Source organism: Antechinus flavipes, chromosome 2 (assembly GCF_016432865.1).
Source record: "Antechinus flavipes isolate AdamAnt ecotype Samford, QLD, Australia chromosome 2, AdamAnt_v2, whole genome shotgun sequence".
Taxonomy (NCBI): Eukaryota; Metazoa; Chordata; class Mammalia; order Dasyuromorphia; family Dasyuridae; genus Antechinus; species Antechinus flavipes.
Genome location: NC_067399.1, coordinates 335801337 through 335815974, shown reverse-complemented (window position 1 = coordinate 335815974; position 14638 = coordinate 335801337). Strand labels below are relative to the sequence as shown.

The following is a 14638-nucleotide window of genomic DNA, read 5'->3' as shown; positions in this document are numbered from 1 at the left end:
TTTACTAAACTTATACTCTAGAGAATATTGTGCTAGGAACTGAGAAAGATTTTTTTTTTATGGAGAAGACATGATCTCTGTCCCCATGATCCTTACAATCTAGTAGAGGAGATAAGCCAGGTACACAAAGAATTATCATAAAAAATATTATGTATGAAGAATATAGGATATGTAGGTCTCATGGTGGATAGAACACTGAGCTTGAAATCAGGAAGACTTAGACAATTACTAACTGTGTGACCCAGTTAATCCTTTTTGCCTCAGTTTCCTCATTTGTAAAAGAAGATGGAGAAGGAAATAGCAAACCACTCTGCTGTCTTTGACAAAAAAAAAAAAAACTCAAAATGAGGTCACGATAAAATCTAACATGACTAAAATGTCTGAATAACAACAAAAAAGAAGGATATGTTTGTAATATGTGCTAGGAGACTACGGAGGATGAGAAGAACATTTCTGTCACAGATTCTAAGAGAGGATACAACATGTAAATAATTATGTATATACAAAATATATACAGTTTAAATGAAAGGTAAACACAACCAGCTGGGAAGATACAATAATTCCTCCTGCAGAAGGTGGAATTTGAGTTGAGTTTTAAAGAAAGCCAGAGAAACAAAGAAGCAGAAGCAAAGGAGAACATTCCAGGTTTGGGGGTCAGTGAAAAAGCCAGGAAAAATGGAGCTTTGTATTTTAAGAACAACAAATAGACAGTTTTTCTGGATCGTAGAATGTGTGGAGGGGAATAAAGTATAAGAACATTGGAAAAATAGAACGAGGCCAAGTGGTAAAGGACTTTAAATGGCAAATGTATTTTACATTTTATCTTGGAGTTAATAGATATCCACTGAGAGTAGGGAGGAGGTGACATAAATCCTTGTACTTTAGGAAAGTCACTGTGGCAGATGAATGGTGTTTGAATTAGAGATTTGAAATAGTGGGACCAACCAGAAGTCTACAACAATAGTCTAGGTATCAGGTAATGAGAGTCTGACCCAGTGAGGGGAGAAGGGGAGTATATATGAGAGATGTTATGGAAGTAGAAGTTATGAGAATTGGTAATGGATTGGACATGTGGATATGCTGAAGTTGGAGTGCTTTGGGGACATCCAATTTGAGTTGTAATGTTGAAATGTGCTTAAGAAAAAGATTTCTTTTATTATTGAGTTATTTCAATATTTACTCTCCATAACCAGATTTGGGGTTTTCTTTGACAAAGATACCAGAGTGCTTTGTCATTTCTTTCTCCAGCTCATTTTATAGATGAGGAACTGAGGTAAACAGGGTTAAGTGACTTGTTCAGGATCACACAACTAATGAGTGTCTATGACTGGACTTGATCTCAGATTCTCCTGTCTCTGAGCCCAGTGCTCTATCATGTAGGCCATCCAGATGGACCCAAGAGAAAGACTAGGGTTAGTTATATAGATCAAAGAATCATGTTAACAAAGATAATTGAATACCTGGGAGCTGATGAGATTATTGAATGAGGTAGGATTGAGGGAAAAGAGCCTTTGATTATCTCCAAATCTTAAAATTTTTAATTTCTTTCAAGATAAGACAAAGAAGGTGAGCTCAATTGCCATTTCTTTTAAAGACCTTTCCTGATTGCCTCTTTTCACTGTTTTCCTCTCTCCATAAAACTACTTTGTATTTTGTACAGGGTGTCTCCAAAGTCTCAGTGTTTCATTAAGCTTTAATAACTAATATTTTTCCATATTTACTTATCTTTGTAAATGTTTTCTTACAACAGAATGTAAGCTTTATGAGGACAAGAATTGTCTTTGTCTTCACAGGACTTAGCACACTTCCTGGAACACAGAGAGAGGTCTGTTGAATTAAAGAATCCATTCTGGTTCTTAGTAATCACCACTTTCATTTTATGAATTACTCCCTTAATAGTATTAGATTTGTCTATAAAGTAAAGTTAAGCCCACCATTTCAAGGAATTTACGTTCTCCCTCCTTTTTTGAAAAGGCAACTCAATAATCTAGGCATCTAGGTATTCTCTTACCATTTTCTTACCTAAGAGAGAGTTCAATTCCTAGTTAGCTATTTTTGTTCTATTCTTTTTAGTCCAAAGATCATTCTTGGCAGGAAATAAACAATGTAAAATGAGGTGAATAGTTCTGCTATTTACTGTCTTTTATTATTTTTGTCTCTACCATCTTTTCCATTATCTGATTCTTTTTTCCCCCTTAACATAAATAAAATATGCTCTTTTACTTTCCTTGGCATTCATCTTCAGTCTCAGCTCATTCTGAACTTTCACCCTTCTTCCCCTGATTTTATATAATGACCCCAGTCTTTAGTGTCTTCCTTCCCTCTCTCTTAATTGGTCAGTGAATTCATTGTACTACCTTGCCAGGCTCCTTAGGCAGTTTTCCTCTAGTATTTTTCGATGGAATAATTTCGTTTGTATCAGTAAGATTTTGTTCTTGAAACTATCCTATCCCTTTTGGGCTGACATAACCTGTAGAATGACTTTTAGATTATAGTATGCTCATTGTACTTTCCTTGAACACTTTATAATCCATTCTCTCAAAATCTGGGGTGTGAGAGAAGCTATGTTTGCTTTCTCTCCTTGAACCACCATAGATTGTCAAATGGAATGGTCACTTTCTTCCAGAGATCCTATCATTATTACATTGCAGTCAATTCCTAAGCACTAAGCTAAGCAGTGAGTAGAGTGATGGACCTAGTGTCAGGAAGGCCTGAATTAAAATCCAGCCTTAAGCACTTACTAACTGTGTGATCCTGGAAAGGTAAATTAACCCTGTTTGCCTCAGTTTCCTCATCTGTAAAACTAGCAAAGAAATATCATTGCCAAAAAAACCCTAAATGGGATCACAAAGAATTAGACCCGATTGAAACAATTGAACAATAACAAACCAATTCTTCTTTATTTCATATTATTCCCTTTGGGCACTCACCACTCAGACCAACCTAATAATTGTTCTCTATGCCTGACATTCAATCCTCTATCACCTGCTTTAATACAAATGGTTCCATGTCTGAAAAGTGCTCCCTCCTTGTCCCCATCTCCTAGAATCCCTAACTTTTAAAAAAATGCAGCCAAGAAGCCATATACTTATATGAAATCTAATTCCCTTTTACCCTTCTCCAGTAGTTCTTTTTCCACATTAAAATTGTTTTGTATATTCTTTACCCCTAACACATACTACTGTAGGTGCTTAATAAATGTTGTATTGAATTGAATTAACTATCATTAATTAAGTGCTTACTAGGTGCTAGGCATATACTAAACTTTGCAAGTGCAGATATTAGTAGGAAGAGAAATAGCTCCTAACCCTCAAGGAGCTTACATTCAATGGGGGGAGACAATTTATAAAAGAAAGCTGAAAAATCAGAGATATACCTGGTAGCGAAACAGTGCTTTGGTTTATCCTGAAGAGCTGGAACACAGTGAAGCTTAAGGATGGTAGACTTGAAATCAAGTTCAAAATAGCATTTTATCTCATGATTTGATCACCCTTATTAAGATAAATCAAGAAACTTAATATCTATTCTGCTTTCATGAAAGGAAGGGCATTCTAATCAATCAAACACTCATTAAGTGCCTACTGTGTGCCAGGTATTGTGCTAAAGGCTGGTAATTCAAAGGAACACAGATGACAGCTTCCATTCTCCAGAAACTCACAGTTTAATAGGGAAAACAATATCTTAACAATCATTTACAAGTAATTTTTATATATTTACATATATATATATATATGATAAAGTGGAGATAATTAACAGAAGAAAATGCTAATTTTTTTATTTTTAAATTCTTTATTTGCTTCATTAAATTTCAGTCATTTTTTTAAAAAAAAATTACATTCATTAAAAAAATTTTCTCCCTCCTGTGCTTCTCCCACCCATCAAAAAGGCAAACAGTACAAAATCAATTATACATGCGAAGTCATGTAAAACATTTCCATGTTAGTTATGTTGCAAAAATAAGTAAGAAAAATTAAGAAAGAAAAAGTATGCTTCAATTTGTGCTTAGAGTTCATCACTTCTCTTTCTGTTGATATTTTTCAAATTAGGTCCTTTGGAATTGTCTTGAATCATTGCTTTCATCAGAATAGCTAAGCCTTTCACATTCTTGCTGCATATGGCTCTGCTTGCTTTGTTTCAGTTCATATAAGAAAGAGGCACTAGAATTAAGGGGTATCAGGAAAAACTTTCTATAGAAAATTTGACTTTAGCTGGAGTTTGGAAGAAATCAGGAATTCTAACATATATTTGGATATTCGAATTCCCCCATTACCATTATATTATTTTTTGTGATCCCTGTCCTGAATGCCTTATCCATTTCTTCCTCCTGGCCCAGTAAAAAATATCATTCTTCCACTACAGTATCATTTATTTGTTTCTCCTTCCAAATTCTCTTCATCATACTTCTTTCCTCTAGTCTTATGCATGTCTTAATTACATGTTTTTAACATACAGTGACAGTCTATTGCTAATTTATCCCAGAATTTAGTTCAGTGCCTAGACATAGAGTAGGAATTTAATAAATTTAATCATTGATTGTAAGAAACTGCTGTTTTCTTAAATAATTCATCTCTGTTCCTAATACCTGTTACAAAATTTCATTGATTTTCTTTTTCTCCTTCCCTCCATTCTCTGTCAAATTCTTCTCTTTCCAAATTTCCTTTCATAGAGCAGGAATCTTTCCTTCCTTGTCAGATGTTTTCTTCTTTCTTTTCCTTTTGAAACATTTCTTCCATTCTCTAGGAACATTTCCTTTTACCTGATAATCTAAGCAATAAAGAAGCATTCTTTCAGAGCTTTTCTGGAAGAAATTTTTTTTTTAAGCAGGGAGATTCTTAATGACTTGCATTTCATTCACCTGCTGATATTACTTGTTAAGAGACATAAGACAAGAGTGCAGAAAATCAAGAGAAGTTTGGCACAGGAGATAGGGGGAAAAACACCACAAGACAGAGTGTTGTGGTGGGCATAACCTAAAGATGTTCAGCAAAGATAATGTGAGCCGTGGACAGATTTATAAGGGAAATTTAAACTCAGAGATTTGACATAACTTGGATTTCTGACTTCCACAGAGGGTGGGAGCATAAGGTTAAGCTCATCCCCTTCAGTGCCTTTTCCTACTTGACAGAGGGAGTATGTTCCAACAATACTTCAGCCTTTCTCTCCCAGCCCCACCTAGTTACTCAGGACATCATCAGTGAGAACCAAATTGAGGCCAGATAGAAAAAAATATATAAGCATATAATCAACCCAGTTTTGTGACTTTTTTCTAGCAATACTCAGCAGCTGGAAACAAGAATAGAAAGAGAAGGCGGTAGAAGTTGCTTATGATCAGCAAGGAGGCAAATGGTAAAAAGCCAAGGGTATAAAGTGAGGGATGAGGATATAGATGAAGTAGAATACCTTAAAACAAGAAACTGAAATTAGAAAGGTAATCAGCATGGCCATGGATTCTTTGAGGATGATGGCAGAAGATGAGTTTGAAGAGAAAGACTGAAACAAGGACTAAAATTGTTCAAGATGGAGGGAACGTAGGTCTGGATGGAATCAGAAGGAAGTGGGGGAAAGCATGTATTAGGCACCTATATATGCCAGATGTGCTAAGTGCTTTACAAATAGCATCCTCACAACAATATTGGGAAATAAGTTGGAGGTTATTATCTCTATTTTATAGTTGAGGAAACTGAGGTAGACTTGCCCAGAGTCAGCTAATAAATTTTGATTTGAACTCAGGTCTTCCTGACTTGAGGCTTGATGTTCTTTATTCACTTCCCCATTTAGCTGTCCCCATCGAGAAAGCCTCCACCAGGGGAGTAGTGATTGAGTCCTGTCGCCATCAGTTATTACCTGTTTACTCCCAAAGGGTGACTGGCTCTTGTTCTTTTCAGGAGTTTCCAGCACTGTCATTCATGAGCTGTTCAATATTGCCATCAGTTAGTTTTTTACAAAAAAAGCAATTTATTGTCAAAAACAAGGACAAAAATTACAAAATCATCCCCCAGCTATGCAAGCACTTTCTTCTCTGCACATACACACTGGAGTTCATTTTCTTCACTTGTAAAATGGGGAGGGGTGTGAATGAGATGATCTCGGGTTCCCCTAATAGTGCTAAATTCTGTGAGAGTATTTTATGTCTACATGACAGGGACAAGGATTGGAGAGAGGGTGGTGGAATCTGTCAACATTGATGGGTCGGGATGGTCAGGCATGGTGGAGATGCCAAAGTGAGGAACCCAAGATAGCCAGGAGATGGCAGGAAGAGGGGAGGACCAAACTCCTGTCCCCATCTTAGTCTGTGGGTGTTTACTACTCTAGGATCAGAAAGAGAAAACACATATCGTGCAGGCTGAGGTGCAAGGGATTAATTAAGTTAGGGAGAATTGGGATGGAAATGCACCCAGGACCTGGATCTCTCTTCCCAGATCTGCCTGTAAAGGAAAAGAATAAAGAGTCAATATTTGTTTGTTTTTTACTTAATTTATTGCCTCATGCATGGAACCTTAGCCACATTCAGTGAGGTCTTCCTCTCCTGTTTACCACCAGAAACAAGAAGAGGACAAGCCAAGGCACCGGCAGGAGGAGGAGAGAACAGGCAGGGAAGACAAGTTGACCCTGGAACCACTTTTCAAAGTTTTGGACACACCTCTGAGTGAGAATGAGGAGACAGCAACCACTCTGCCCGCCCAGCTGGACCGATCCCACAGCATGCAGATGGAGGGCTATTTGGGTCGCAAGCATGACCTGGAGGGGCCCAATAAGAAGGCATCCAACAGGTGGGGGATAATAGAGACAGCCTTATCCCTGAGCTGAGCAAATAGCAGAATAGGCAGCCTCATGCATAGGATAATTTAAAGAGTTTTCTTCCTTCCTCTAATTGACCCCTGATATTCCCTAGTTAGAGATGCATTAATTTGACAGAAAGTTTCCTTTCTTTGAAAATGAAAATACCGCCAAGAACATTAATGCAGCTATAATGAAAAGATAATTGCATCTAGCCTCAAGATCTGGGTTTGAATTCCTGTTATGCTACTTACTGTCTGAGTAACCTTGAACAAAGCAGTTAGTGTTTTAACTCCAGTTTCTTTAGCTGTAAAATGAAAAAGATTAGAGTGAGCTCTGTCTTTTTCACACACAAATCCTCTGATCATATGATCTTAGTGATCAAAGAACTTCATAGTGGTCTTTTTCTTGGTGTGTGAGACTAGAGAGAGAGTAGAAATATATATGATAACTTTGAGGGGAAGCTAAAAAAAGAAGGGGAAAGAAGCTGGAAGGGGAGGCCTGGGAATCTGAGAACAGAATGTGCTACATGGTTTTGTTAAGGGCTGATTCTGAGGCTTAATTGTAACATTCTCCTCTCCTTCCCCCATCACATTCTAGACATCTTCCTTCATCACTGACAGGAGAGTAGATTCAGCAGAAGGCTAGGGTCAGAGATGAGAGGGATTATATTGTGCTACTTTGCACAGAAGCACCTCAGTCTTTGAGCTTTGACAAGTACACCTCAGGTTCAGCAGTGGTTCCCCCAGATACTGTGCTAACAAAGGAGCTCCTGCCTGGACATATCAGAACAAGGGGCTATCCCAGCTCCACAGAGTAAGATGCACAAATCTTCACGTCTGGCTAAAAGCACAAACCATGACAGTGACTCAATGGACCATGATGACTAATTGACCTTCGGAGTGATCCCTGCATAGTCACTGAAACTCTTCATGGCCTTTACCTGCTCCCCAGTCCTTCGTTCCAGGGGCTTCTCTGGCAGGACAGGGGACGAGATCCAAGGCAAACCTGGGAACCATCACGTCCCCGGTGCCCACCGCCTCGGGACTCACCTAGGGAAATCCTGGGGGCTTCATCCTATCCTTATTTTACTTGCAGATCCTGAAGGCCACTCACATCCCAGTCAGATTCCTTGGGCCTATTTCCCTAGCAGAGGTCTGTGAACTTGTTTGTTTTATATATTTTAAGATATTGTTGAGAAGAGGCCCATAGACTTCACCAGAATGACAGAGAGGTCTATGGCACAAAAAAGTTAAATGCCTGCACTAAGGTCCTAAGACACGTATTCCCTTTTCCTTGTTATATAGAACCAGCTCCCAGTCAACCTGTGCTCTTCAAAGGTCCTTTTTATGGATGGTACTTTTTAGGAGGTCCAAGAGCTCTAGGAACAGTTATCAAAGAGTTGTGACTATTCATCAGAGCCTGGTTCTGAAGTTTGCCATATTCCCAAGCCTAACAAGTAGTAAAATGAATCTTCCATGACCTAGAAGGGCAGAATTTCCCTGATCTGATCAAAGTGACCTGGGACCTGTTTAGCTTGGGTCAGCTCGTGGGTAAAGAAGCATTCTGAATCAGATGTGCCTTTCCTAGGTAAGGGACACATTATCCTTACTTAGTTGCTGGCTAGGCGTCTTCAGGAAATAAACTCTAAGATTCTGTAAGAGAGCAAGTCCCGTGGTATGGTGGTGGAAGTCACAGTCCCCAAGTTAGGAAAGTCAGTGTAGAAGGCTTTCACAATAGGAAGTCAAAAGATCTGATGTCTAATCAGCTTTTATAGTGAGAGATGAAAGAACAGGAAATTGTGGTCAGAGAGAGAAATTTCAGTTTAGGTTCTTGAATGCAGTATAATTCTGAGTGATGCTGAAGTAGAGAGTGGGCCAGGCCAGTAGGTAGCAGATGTGCAGGTGAAGTTCCTTAAACTTAAACAATTAGTTTGTGACCTTGAACAAATCATTTAATGACTTAAACCTCAGTTTCTTCATCTCTTTCATGGGAATAACATACCTATACCACTCACAGGGAAAATGTGAGAATCATCTGAGTTTAGCTATGAGAAATCATTCTGAAAACTAAAGCATTGTAGGGCATTATGGTATTATGAGCCCCAAGTTCAGTCTGCCACTAATTTACTATGGGACTTAGATGACACTTTTTGCTCCTGTGCTTTAATGACCTTGTCCAATGAGCATAATCTCCTTGCCTTGCAGTGCTGTTGTGAGATTGAAATGAGATTTTTTAAAAATGTTATTTCAGTATAAAAATTATTGTTAAGAATTTGCATTTGGGCCCAGGAGTAACCAGAAATTCCTTTTTTCTCATTTTCAGGTCCTGGAACAACTTGTACTGTGTGCTTAGAAATAACGAGTTGACATTCTACAAGGATGCTAAGAATTTGGCCATGGGGGTGCCATACCATGGGGAGGAGCCTCTGGGTCTGAGGCATGCCATTTGTGAAGTTGCAGCTGACTATAAGAAGAAGAAGCATGTCTTCAAATTGAGGTAAAGTCATGTGGGAGGCTGAGGCAGGAACCATCCATTCATCTACCCTGAATTCTGGGTCCAAGACTTAGAATATCTCTTCAAAGTAGTGTGGAATTCATGTGGGTGGAAGCAGCTGTAAATCAGACAAGGTGCTAGCTGAGAGGAGCATGGCTGTATGTGAGGATCCTCATCTAGGGCCAAAGAGGTTTCCTGTCTGAGGTGAACCCTGCTAGTTTACTAGCATTTTTAGCTCCTCTCATTCTCAGTTCCTGGAACAATGAGGAGAGGATTTAAATCTCAATCTTTCCCTCTTAATCCCCAAGAATACTATCCCTAAACCCCCAAGAAGACTGAAAGTTGAGATTGAGTTCACAGCTCCACCAGTCTGGGGTATGCAGATGTTGGAGCCTCCAAGGAGGGCTTCAGTTTACTTTTAGCTAGGCCTGATGAGGCTATAAACTTCCTGCCCTAAACTATGGTTTTAGGACTCAAAAGATCCCTCAAAGATCCCACTTGAAAGGTCCTAGGGTCAAAATGGCCTAAGGCCCCTGCATGTGTAGGAGCTGCTGTGAGGTGGAAGAAGTCTGAGAGAAATGGGGCTACGGAGTTCTGAAAAGATATGAATTAGCTTCTTGCTTGATTTCTATTGAGGGGTCCGAGGGGCAACCCCAGGACAAAACCCTTTCTCATTCCAGGTTGAGTAACGGCAGTGAATGGCTTTTCCACGGCAAGGACGAGGTAAGCTCAGAATAGAAAAAGCATAAATACTTCCCGAGAAGGTAGCATTATGCTACTCCTTTGAGCACAGGGCTGCCCTTAATTATGTGTGGGTGATATTTCTTATGTGCATGTGCACACATGCACACACTAATTGCTATAAAGCCTCTGGCACTTTCTGCCCAGAAATCACTGGGTTAGAGTTATTACTCTATAACTTCATACTAATATTCAGCCATAGCAGCATTCAGTGATGATCACAGTGCTGACGTAGTCTGTTTACAGCTGAGAAGTTATGACATACTTTCTCTCTAGGGTGTGAGGATATTTAACTCTAGCTCCCTCTTCTCTCTCTCCTTCCACAGGAAGAAATGCTCTCCTGGCTTCAGGGTGTGAGCACGGCTATCACCGAGTCCCAGAGCATCCAAGTGAAGGCCCAGAGCCTTCCCCTACCTTCCATCGCCAGTACAGACACCAGCTTTGGAAAGAAGGACAAGGAGAAGAGATTCAGCTTCTTCCCCAAAAAAAAATAGCTCCTTCCTTACTCCTTTGTGGGATGGGGGCAGGTGAAAGAGAGAGGTGAGGGGTCCGCCTTGGGCCCCCACCCCATTGGACAACATTGGTTCTGCTCAGGATGTTCAGTGCAGAGGCCCCCAGCCCAGGCCAACCATCATTCCCCTCCTTAATCCCCCACCCCCCACTGTCCAGGCAGGATGCTTTACCTCAGCCACAACCCATTGGCCCCCAGCCAATCTCTCCTTCAAACCCCTGGCCCATGCTTTCCCCTGTCCCCAAAAACCCAGCCTGTGTCTATAGCCCACTCCGTGTGGTCCGAGGGACTCAGGATCAGAGTCAGCCCAGGCTTGAGGAAAGGAATAAACTGGACTGTGCCAGAACAGCCTGGAAAGGAACTCCCATTCCCTGTCAGCACTAACTGAATCACATAGGGGGCTTTCACCTCATCTCATGCTGGGCCCCACATATGAGTGAATAGCTAGGACTGCATGGAGACTTCCTGACCACTATCACTTTCCCTTCTAAGTTAAGCTGGGCCTGCTTTTCTCTCCGCTGCCCAGTTTGGGAAATCGCTGAGATAGGAGAGAAGTTTGTTATTGTTTTTTGATTTGAGACATGCCCAGAGAAGCAAGCCCTTCCCTACCTTAACCACTTTTATAGCCTGTGTCCTAGAGCTGTGTGTGAATTCCCTGGTCCCACTCTCTCCTCTAGAATGAAGGCTTTTATTGGCCTTATATCCTACTTTATTCTTCCTCTTTCTCCTAAGCAACCTTTGGTTGGAACTGCTCTCTCAGACCCATTCACCCTTTCAATGGTGCACTTGGAAGAGGGGAGATAAGCTGCCCATCTCCTTCAGTCAGGGGTCTCTCTTTCCCAGGATAAGCACCTTGTAGCTCAAGGACACTCAGAATCAATGGATGACAGGGTAAAGGTTACAAAACCATGTATACCATATGAGTCCCTAGGCTCCCCTAAGAAATGGGACTTCTGCCTCCAGTGCCATCCACTTCTCTCCCCACAATGCTACTACTCCTAAGGCCAGTCTTCTGGGAGTCCTTCTTGAACTGTACAACTAATTGCCAGCAGTTTGCCCAAATCACTACCCATTGCTTGGGTTGCAGGAAGAAGGGACAAGAGAGCTCTTTAAAAATGGTTAGAGCTCTCACCTCTCAAGCCCTGAGAGAAGAGACTAACTGGAGTCTCTGACTCTGCTTCTGCTCTGGGTTTTTAAACCTCATGAGCAGACCAATCCAGTAGCAATACATAAGTATATAACTCAGATTCAGGGCCTTACTTCCTTCTGTCTGGAGCCCTCAAGGAAGTAAAAGTACAGGTTCTCGAGGCTCCAGATGGACAGTAGCCATAGGGACCCAGAGAACATTTCAGAGCTGAAGCCCCCATTGCACTCCCTCTTCCTATCCAGCTGGTACCCTTGAAGGGTACTAGACTAGCAGAAAGCCCAGAGCATTTCACCCTTCCAAGACAGAAGTTGAGAATCCCAGTGCCAAGGGAATGACGTGTCACTGATCACCAAAGGTCAATAGTCATTACACGTAGCTGTAATACCGCCTCATGCTAGAGTTGGACCCTGTGAGGAGGTAAGCACCCAGGAGTGGTACATGCATCCATTCATCTGTGGGACTTCAAAGAGGAACTTCTTTGAGAAGGGAAAGGCCTTGAGTCCTGAAGGAGACACAAGGATGCAGAGTTCATCCTCCCCCTCTGCTCACAGATAAATGAGATCTGTACATCTTGTAGAGTCTCCCTAGAAAATCCTCCTTACAGAGGATCAGGGCCATTCCCAGAGTCCAGAGACTGCATTTTACAAGTCTCCCTTTCCATTACTCCACGCTGAGAGCAACTCAACTCGAAGCGATGTCTTGTCAGGAAGGAAAGGGGCCAATGATGAGGTGGGGGGCAGGCTCAAGGAACAAGCACATGGAAACATTTCCCAAGGGGAAAGAATAAGTGGATGAGGGCCCAGAGCCTGAAGCAGAAAGCATCCACATTCTCCCACCAGTGAAAGAACCACAGTCTCTATCTCCACTCTTATGGATGGGAACTAGAGTAACTTGAAATTCCTTGTGAAAAGGTGAGGGCTCTTCTGGAACAGCACTGTGGATATTGAGCAACAGCAGCTCAAGCTGTATCCATCAGTACTCGGAAGCCACCGCTCAAGTTCTCCCTTCTCACATTAACCCTGGCCAGTAATGATGGGAAAAGGCATCATACAGGAAAGCTGTATGCTTCTGTTCTTTTGCTCTGGCACTACCTCAAGGTAGATTTCATGTGGAACCCACTAAAGGAGCGATTATTGATCAAAGAATATGGGAAGTTGCTTAATGGAGACCGTCTTCCCCAAAGTGAGTCCATTTTGGGAAGTAAGAGTCCTCCTTGGACCCTAGATCAGTGACAGTGATCTGATCTCTTAATTCCAACTCTCTTAGCTACCCAATATTGTGTCTCTGATGTGTGGCATTCAGGGGAATAAGAAGTCGAAGGGCACCTACTTGGCCAAAAAAAGTGAGGCAGCATTTGGCATCTACAAAAACTGGCTCTAGTCAGGAAGCTACAAAGTAGCTTCTGAGAGCGGCTTTCCTCAACATTTCCATGGGAGCATTTTTAAGGAGTTACCTTGGTTGGAATGGGTAGCAGGGAGAATGCCATAAACTATTATTTTCCCCATTCCATGCTACCTCAAACAAAAGGCATATTCAGGAGAGAGAAATATCCCATCCCTCTTCTCAGAGTTATTGGGGCAGTTAGCTCATTTTGGATATGTAAAATGCCATCTTCTGCTCCTTTTCATCTCTTATCATCCTGACCACCTAGGAGAGGAGACATCACTGGGCTGAAACTGCAGGACAATTCACTCATTATGGACTAGGTCATACACCAATGGGACTGAGTTTCATTTAAATTTTTTCTTACTTTTTCTTACATTTTCTACTTTTGGTCTTTTTCTTTTGTCCATTTCTTAGATCAGGTTCATACCCCTGTTTCTATTAGCTCAACAGGCTTTTCTTCTCCCCAGAATGGTTTTTTGTGGGAGTGGCTCAGTTGATTCTCATTTACCACCTATTCCTTGCTCCCCTCACCTAGATGTTGGTCCTGGGCTGGGCCTGTGTGAATCAGGGAGAGGCCTCCAGTTCCCCATTTGGTATTCTGTCGCAGGAGCTATATGGACAAGGCTGGTATCTGCTCTAAATCATTCTGCTTTTCTGCCAGGCTCAAAGAATCCAAAAGGGTTCCTGGAAACAATACAAGAACAAGGAAGAAGAAGGAAATGACAGCTCATCATACAGCTTTGTACAATGGATGAGAGAACTCAGGGAGGGTGGATGGAGGGTGTGAGGGGGGCCCTGAGAATGGTGGAGCCCAATGAGCACAGACCCTCCAGCCAGCTGGGCGCTGATCTCCATCTGCTCAAATGTGCTTCCACTGTCCAGAGAGGAAAATCAAACCCAAGTTTTTGCTTGGGAAGAGCTTCCCAACTCATTTAATAATTTTTCTAATAAACTAATGACTCCCTGATCTCCTCTATTGTTTCATGGTTTTGAATGGTTCCCTTTACCCTTCTGAACTGGGGAAAGGGATTGGTCAGGCATGAGAGCAAAACAAGAAGGAAGAACTCAGTGTTTTGTATTATACTACTAGTGGAGTCTGACAAGTAGTGGAGGCAATACCAATGGCTTCTGTACAATTAGAAACTCAATAATAAATTGCAGAAATATGTACTTTTTCTCTTCTCTCATCTCTCCCACCAAGTTAGATACATTCTAATCCTATGGGGCCACCTAAGATCACTTAGAAAAATTTCAAATAGGAGAATGACAATGATTCCACAGGTCATGTGGAGGACACCTTTATTTCTAAGATGCTCAGCTAATGGTCATCTTTCTCTAGTAATACAATAACCTATCCACAGTTAATAGATCTGTAAATCTGCAAATGTGAAGGAAAAGCAGAAAGGAATAAGAGCTGGCCCTCTGGGCAGCCACAATAAGGTGTCAAGCCCACCTACAGTTAATGCCTTTCATCAACAGGAGAGCCCCTCAGATTTTTATCCAAATTTGATTTACTCTTCTTTTTTGGAACAGTTATAACATTACTTATTTATCTGGATATTCTAAGGCTACAGCAAATT

The 14638-nt window shown here is 41.2% G+C and overlaps 1 protein-coding gene across 2 annotated transcripts in view; it reads left to right on the top strand.

The window, feature by feature from the left end:
- The window catches only part of SPTB (spectrin beta, erythrocytic), a 167416-nt gene extending 153391 nt beyond the window's left edge, over window positions 1-14025 (top strand). For both annotated transcript variants that reach the window (XM_051977816.1, XM_051977817.1), the window contains exons 33-36: window positions 6541-6770; window positions 9103-9276; window positions 9954-9996; window positions 10341-14025. In XM_051977816.1, the coding sequence (XP_051833776.1) occupies window positions 6541-6770; window positions 9103-9276; window positions 9954-9996; window positions 10341-10508 (615 nt within the window). In that variant the 3' untranslated portion in view covers window positions 10509-14025. The remainder of the gene's footprint in view (window positions 1-6540; window positions 6771-9102; window positions 9277-9953; window positions 9997-10340) is intronic.
- The last annotated feature ends 613 nt before the right edge of the window (window positions 14026-14638 follow it).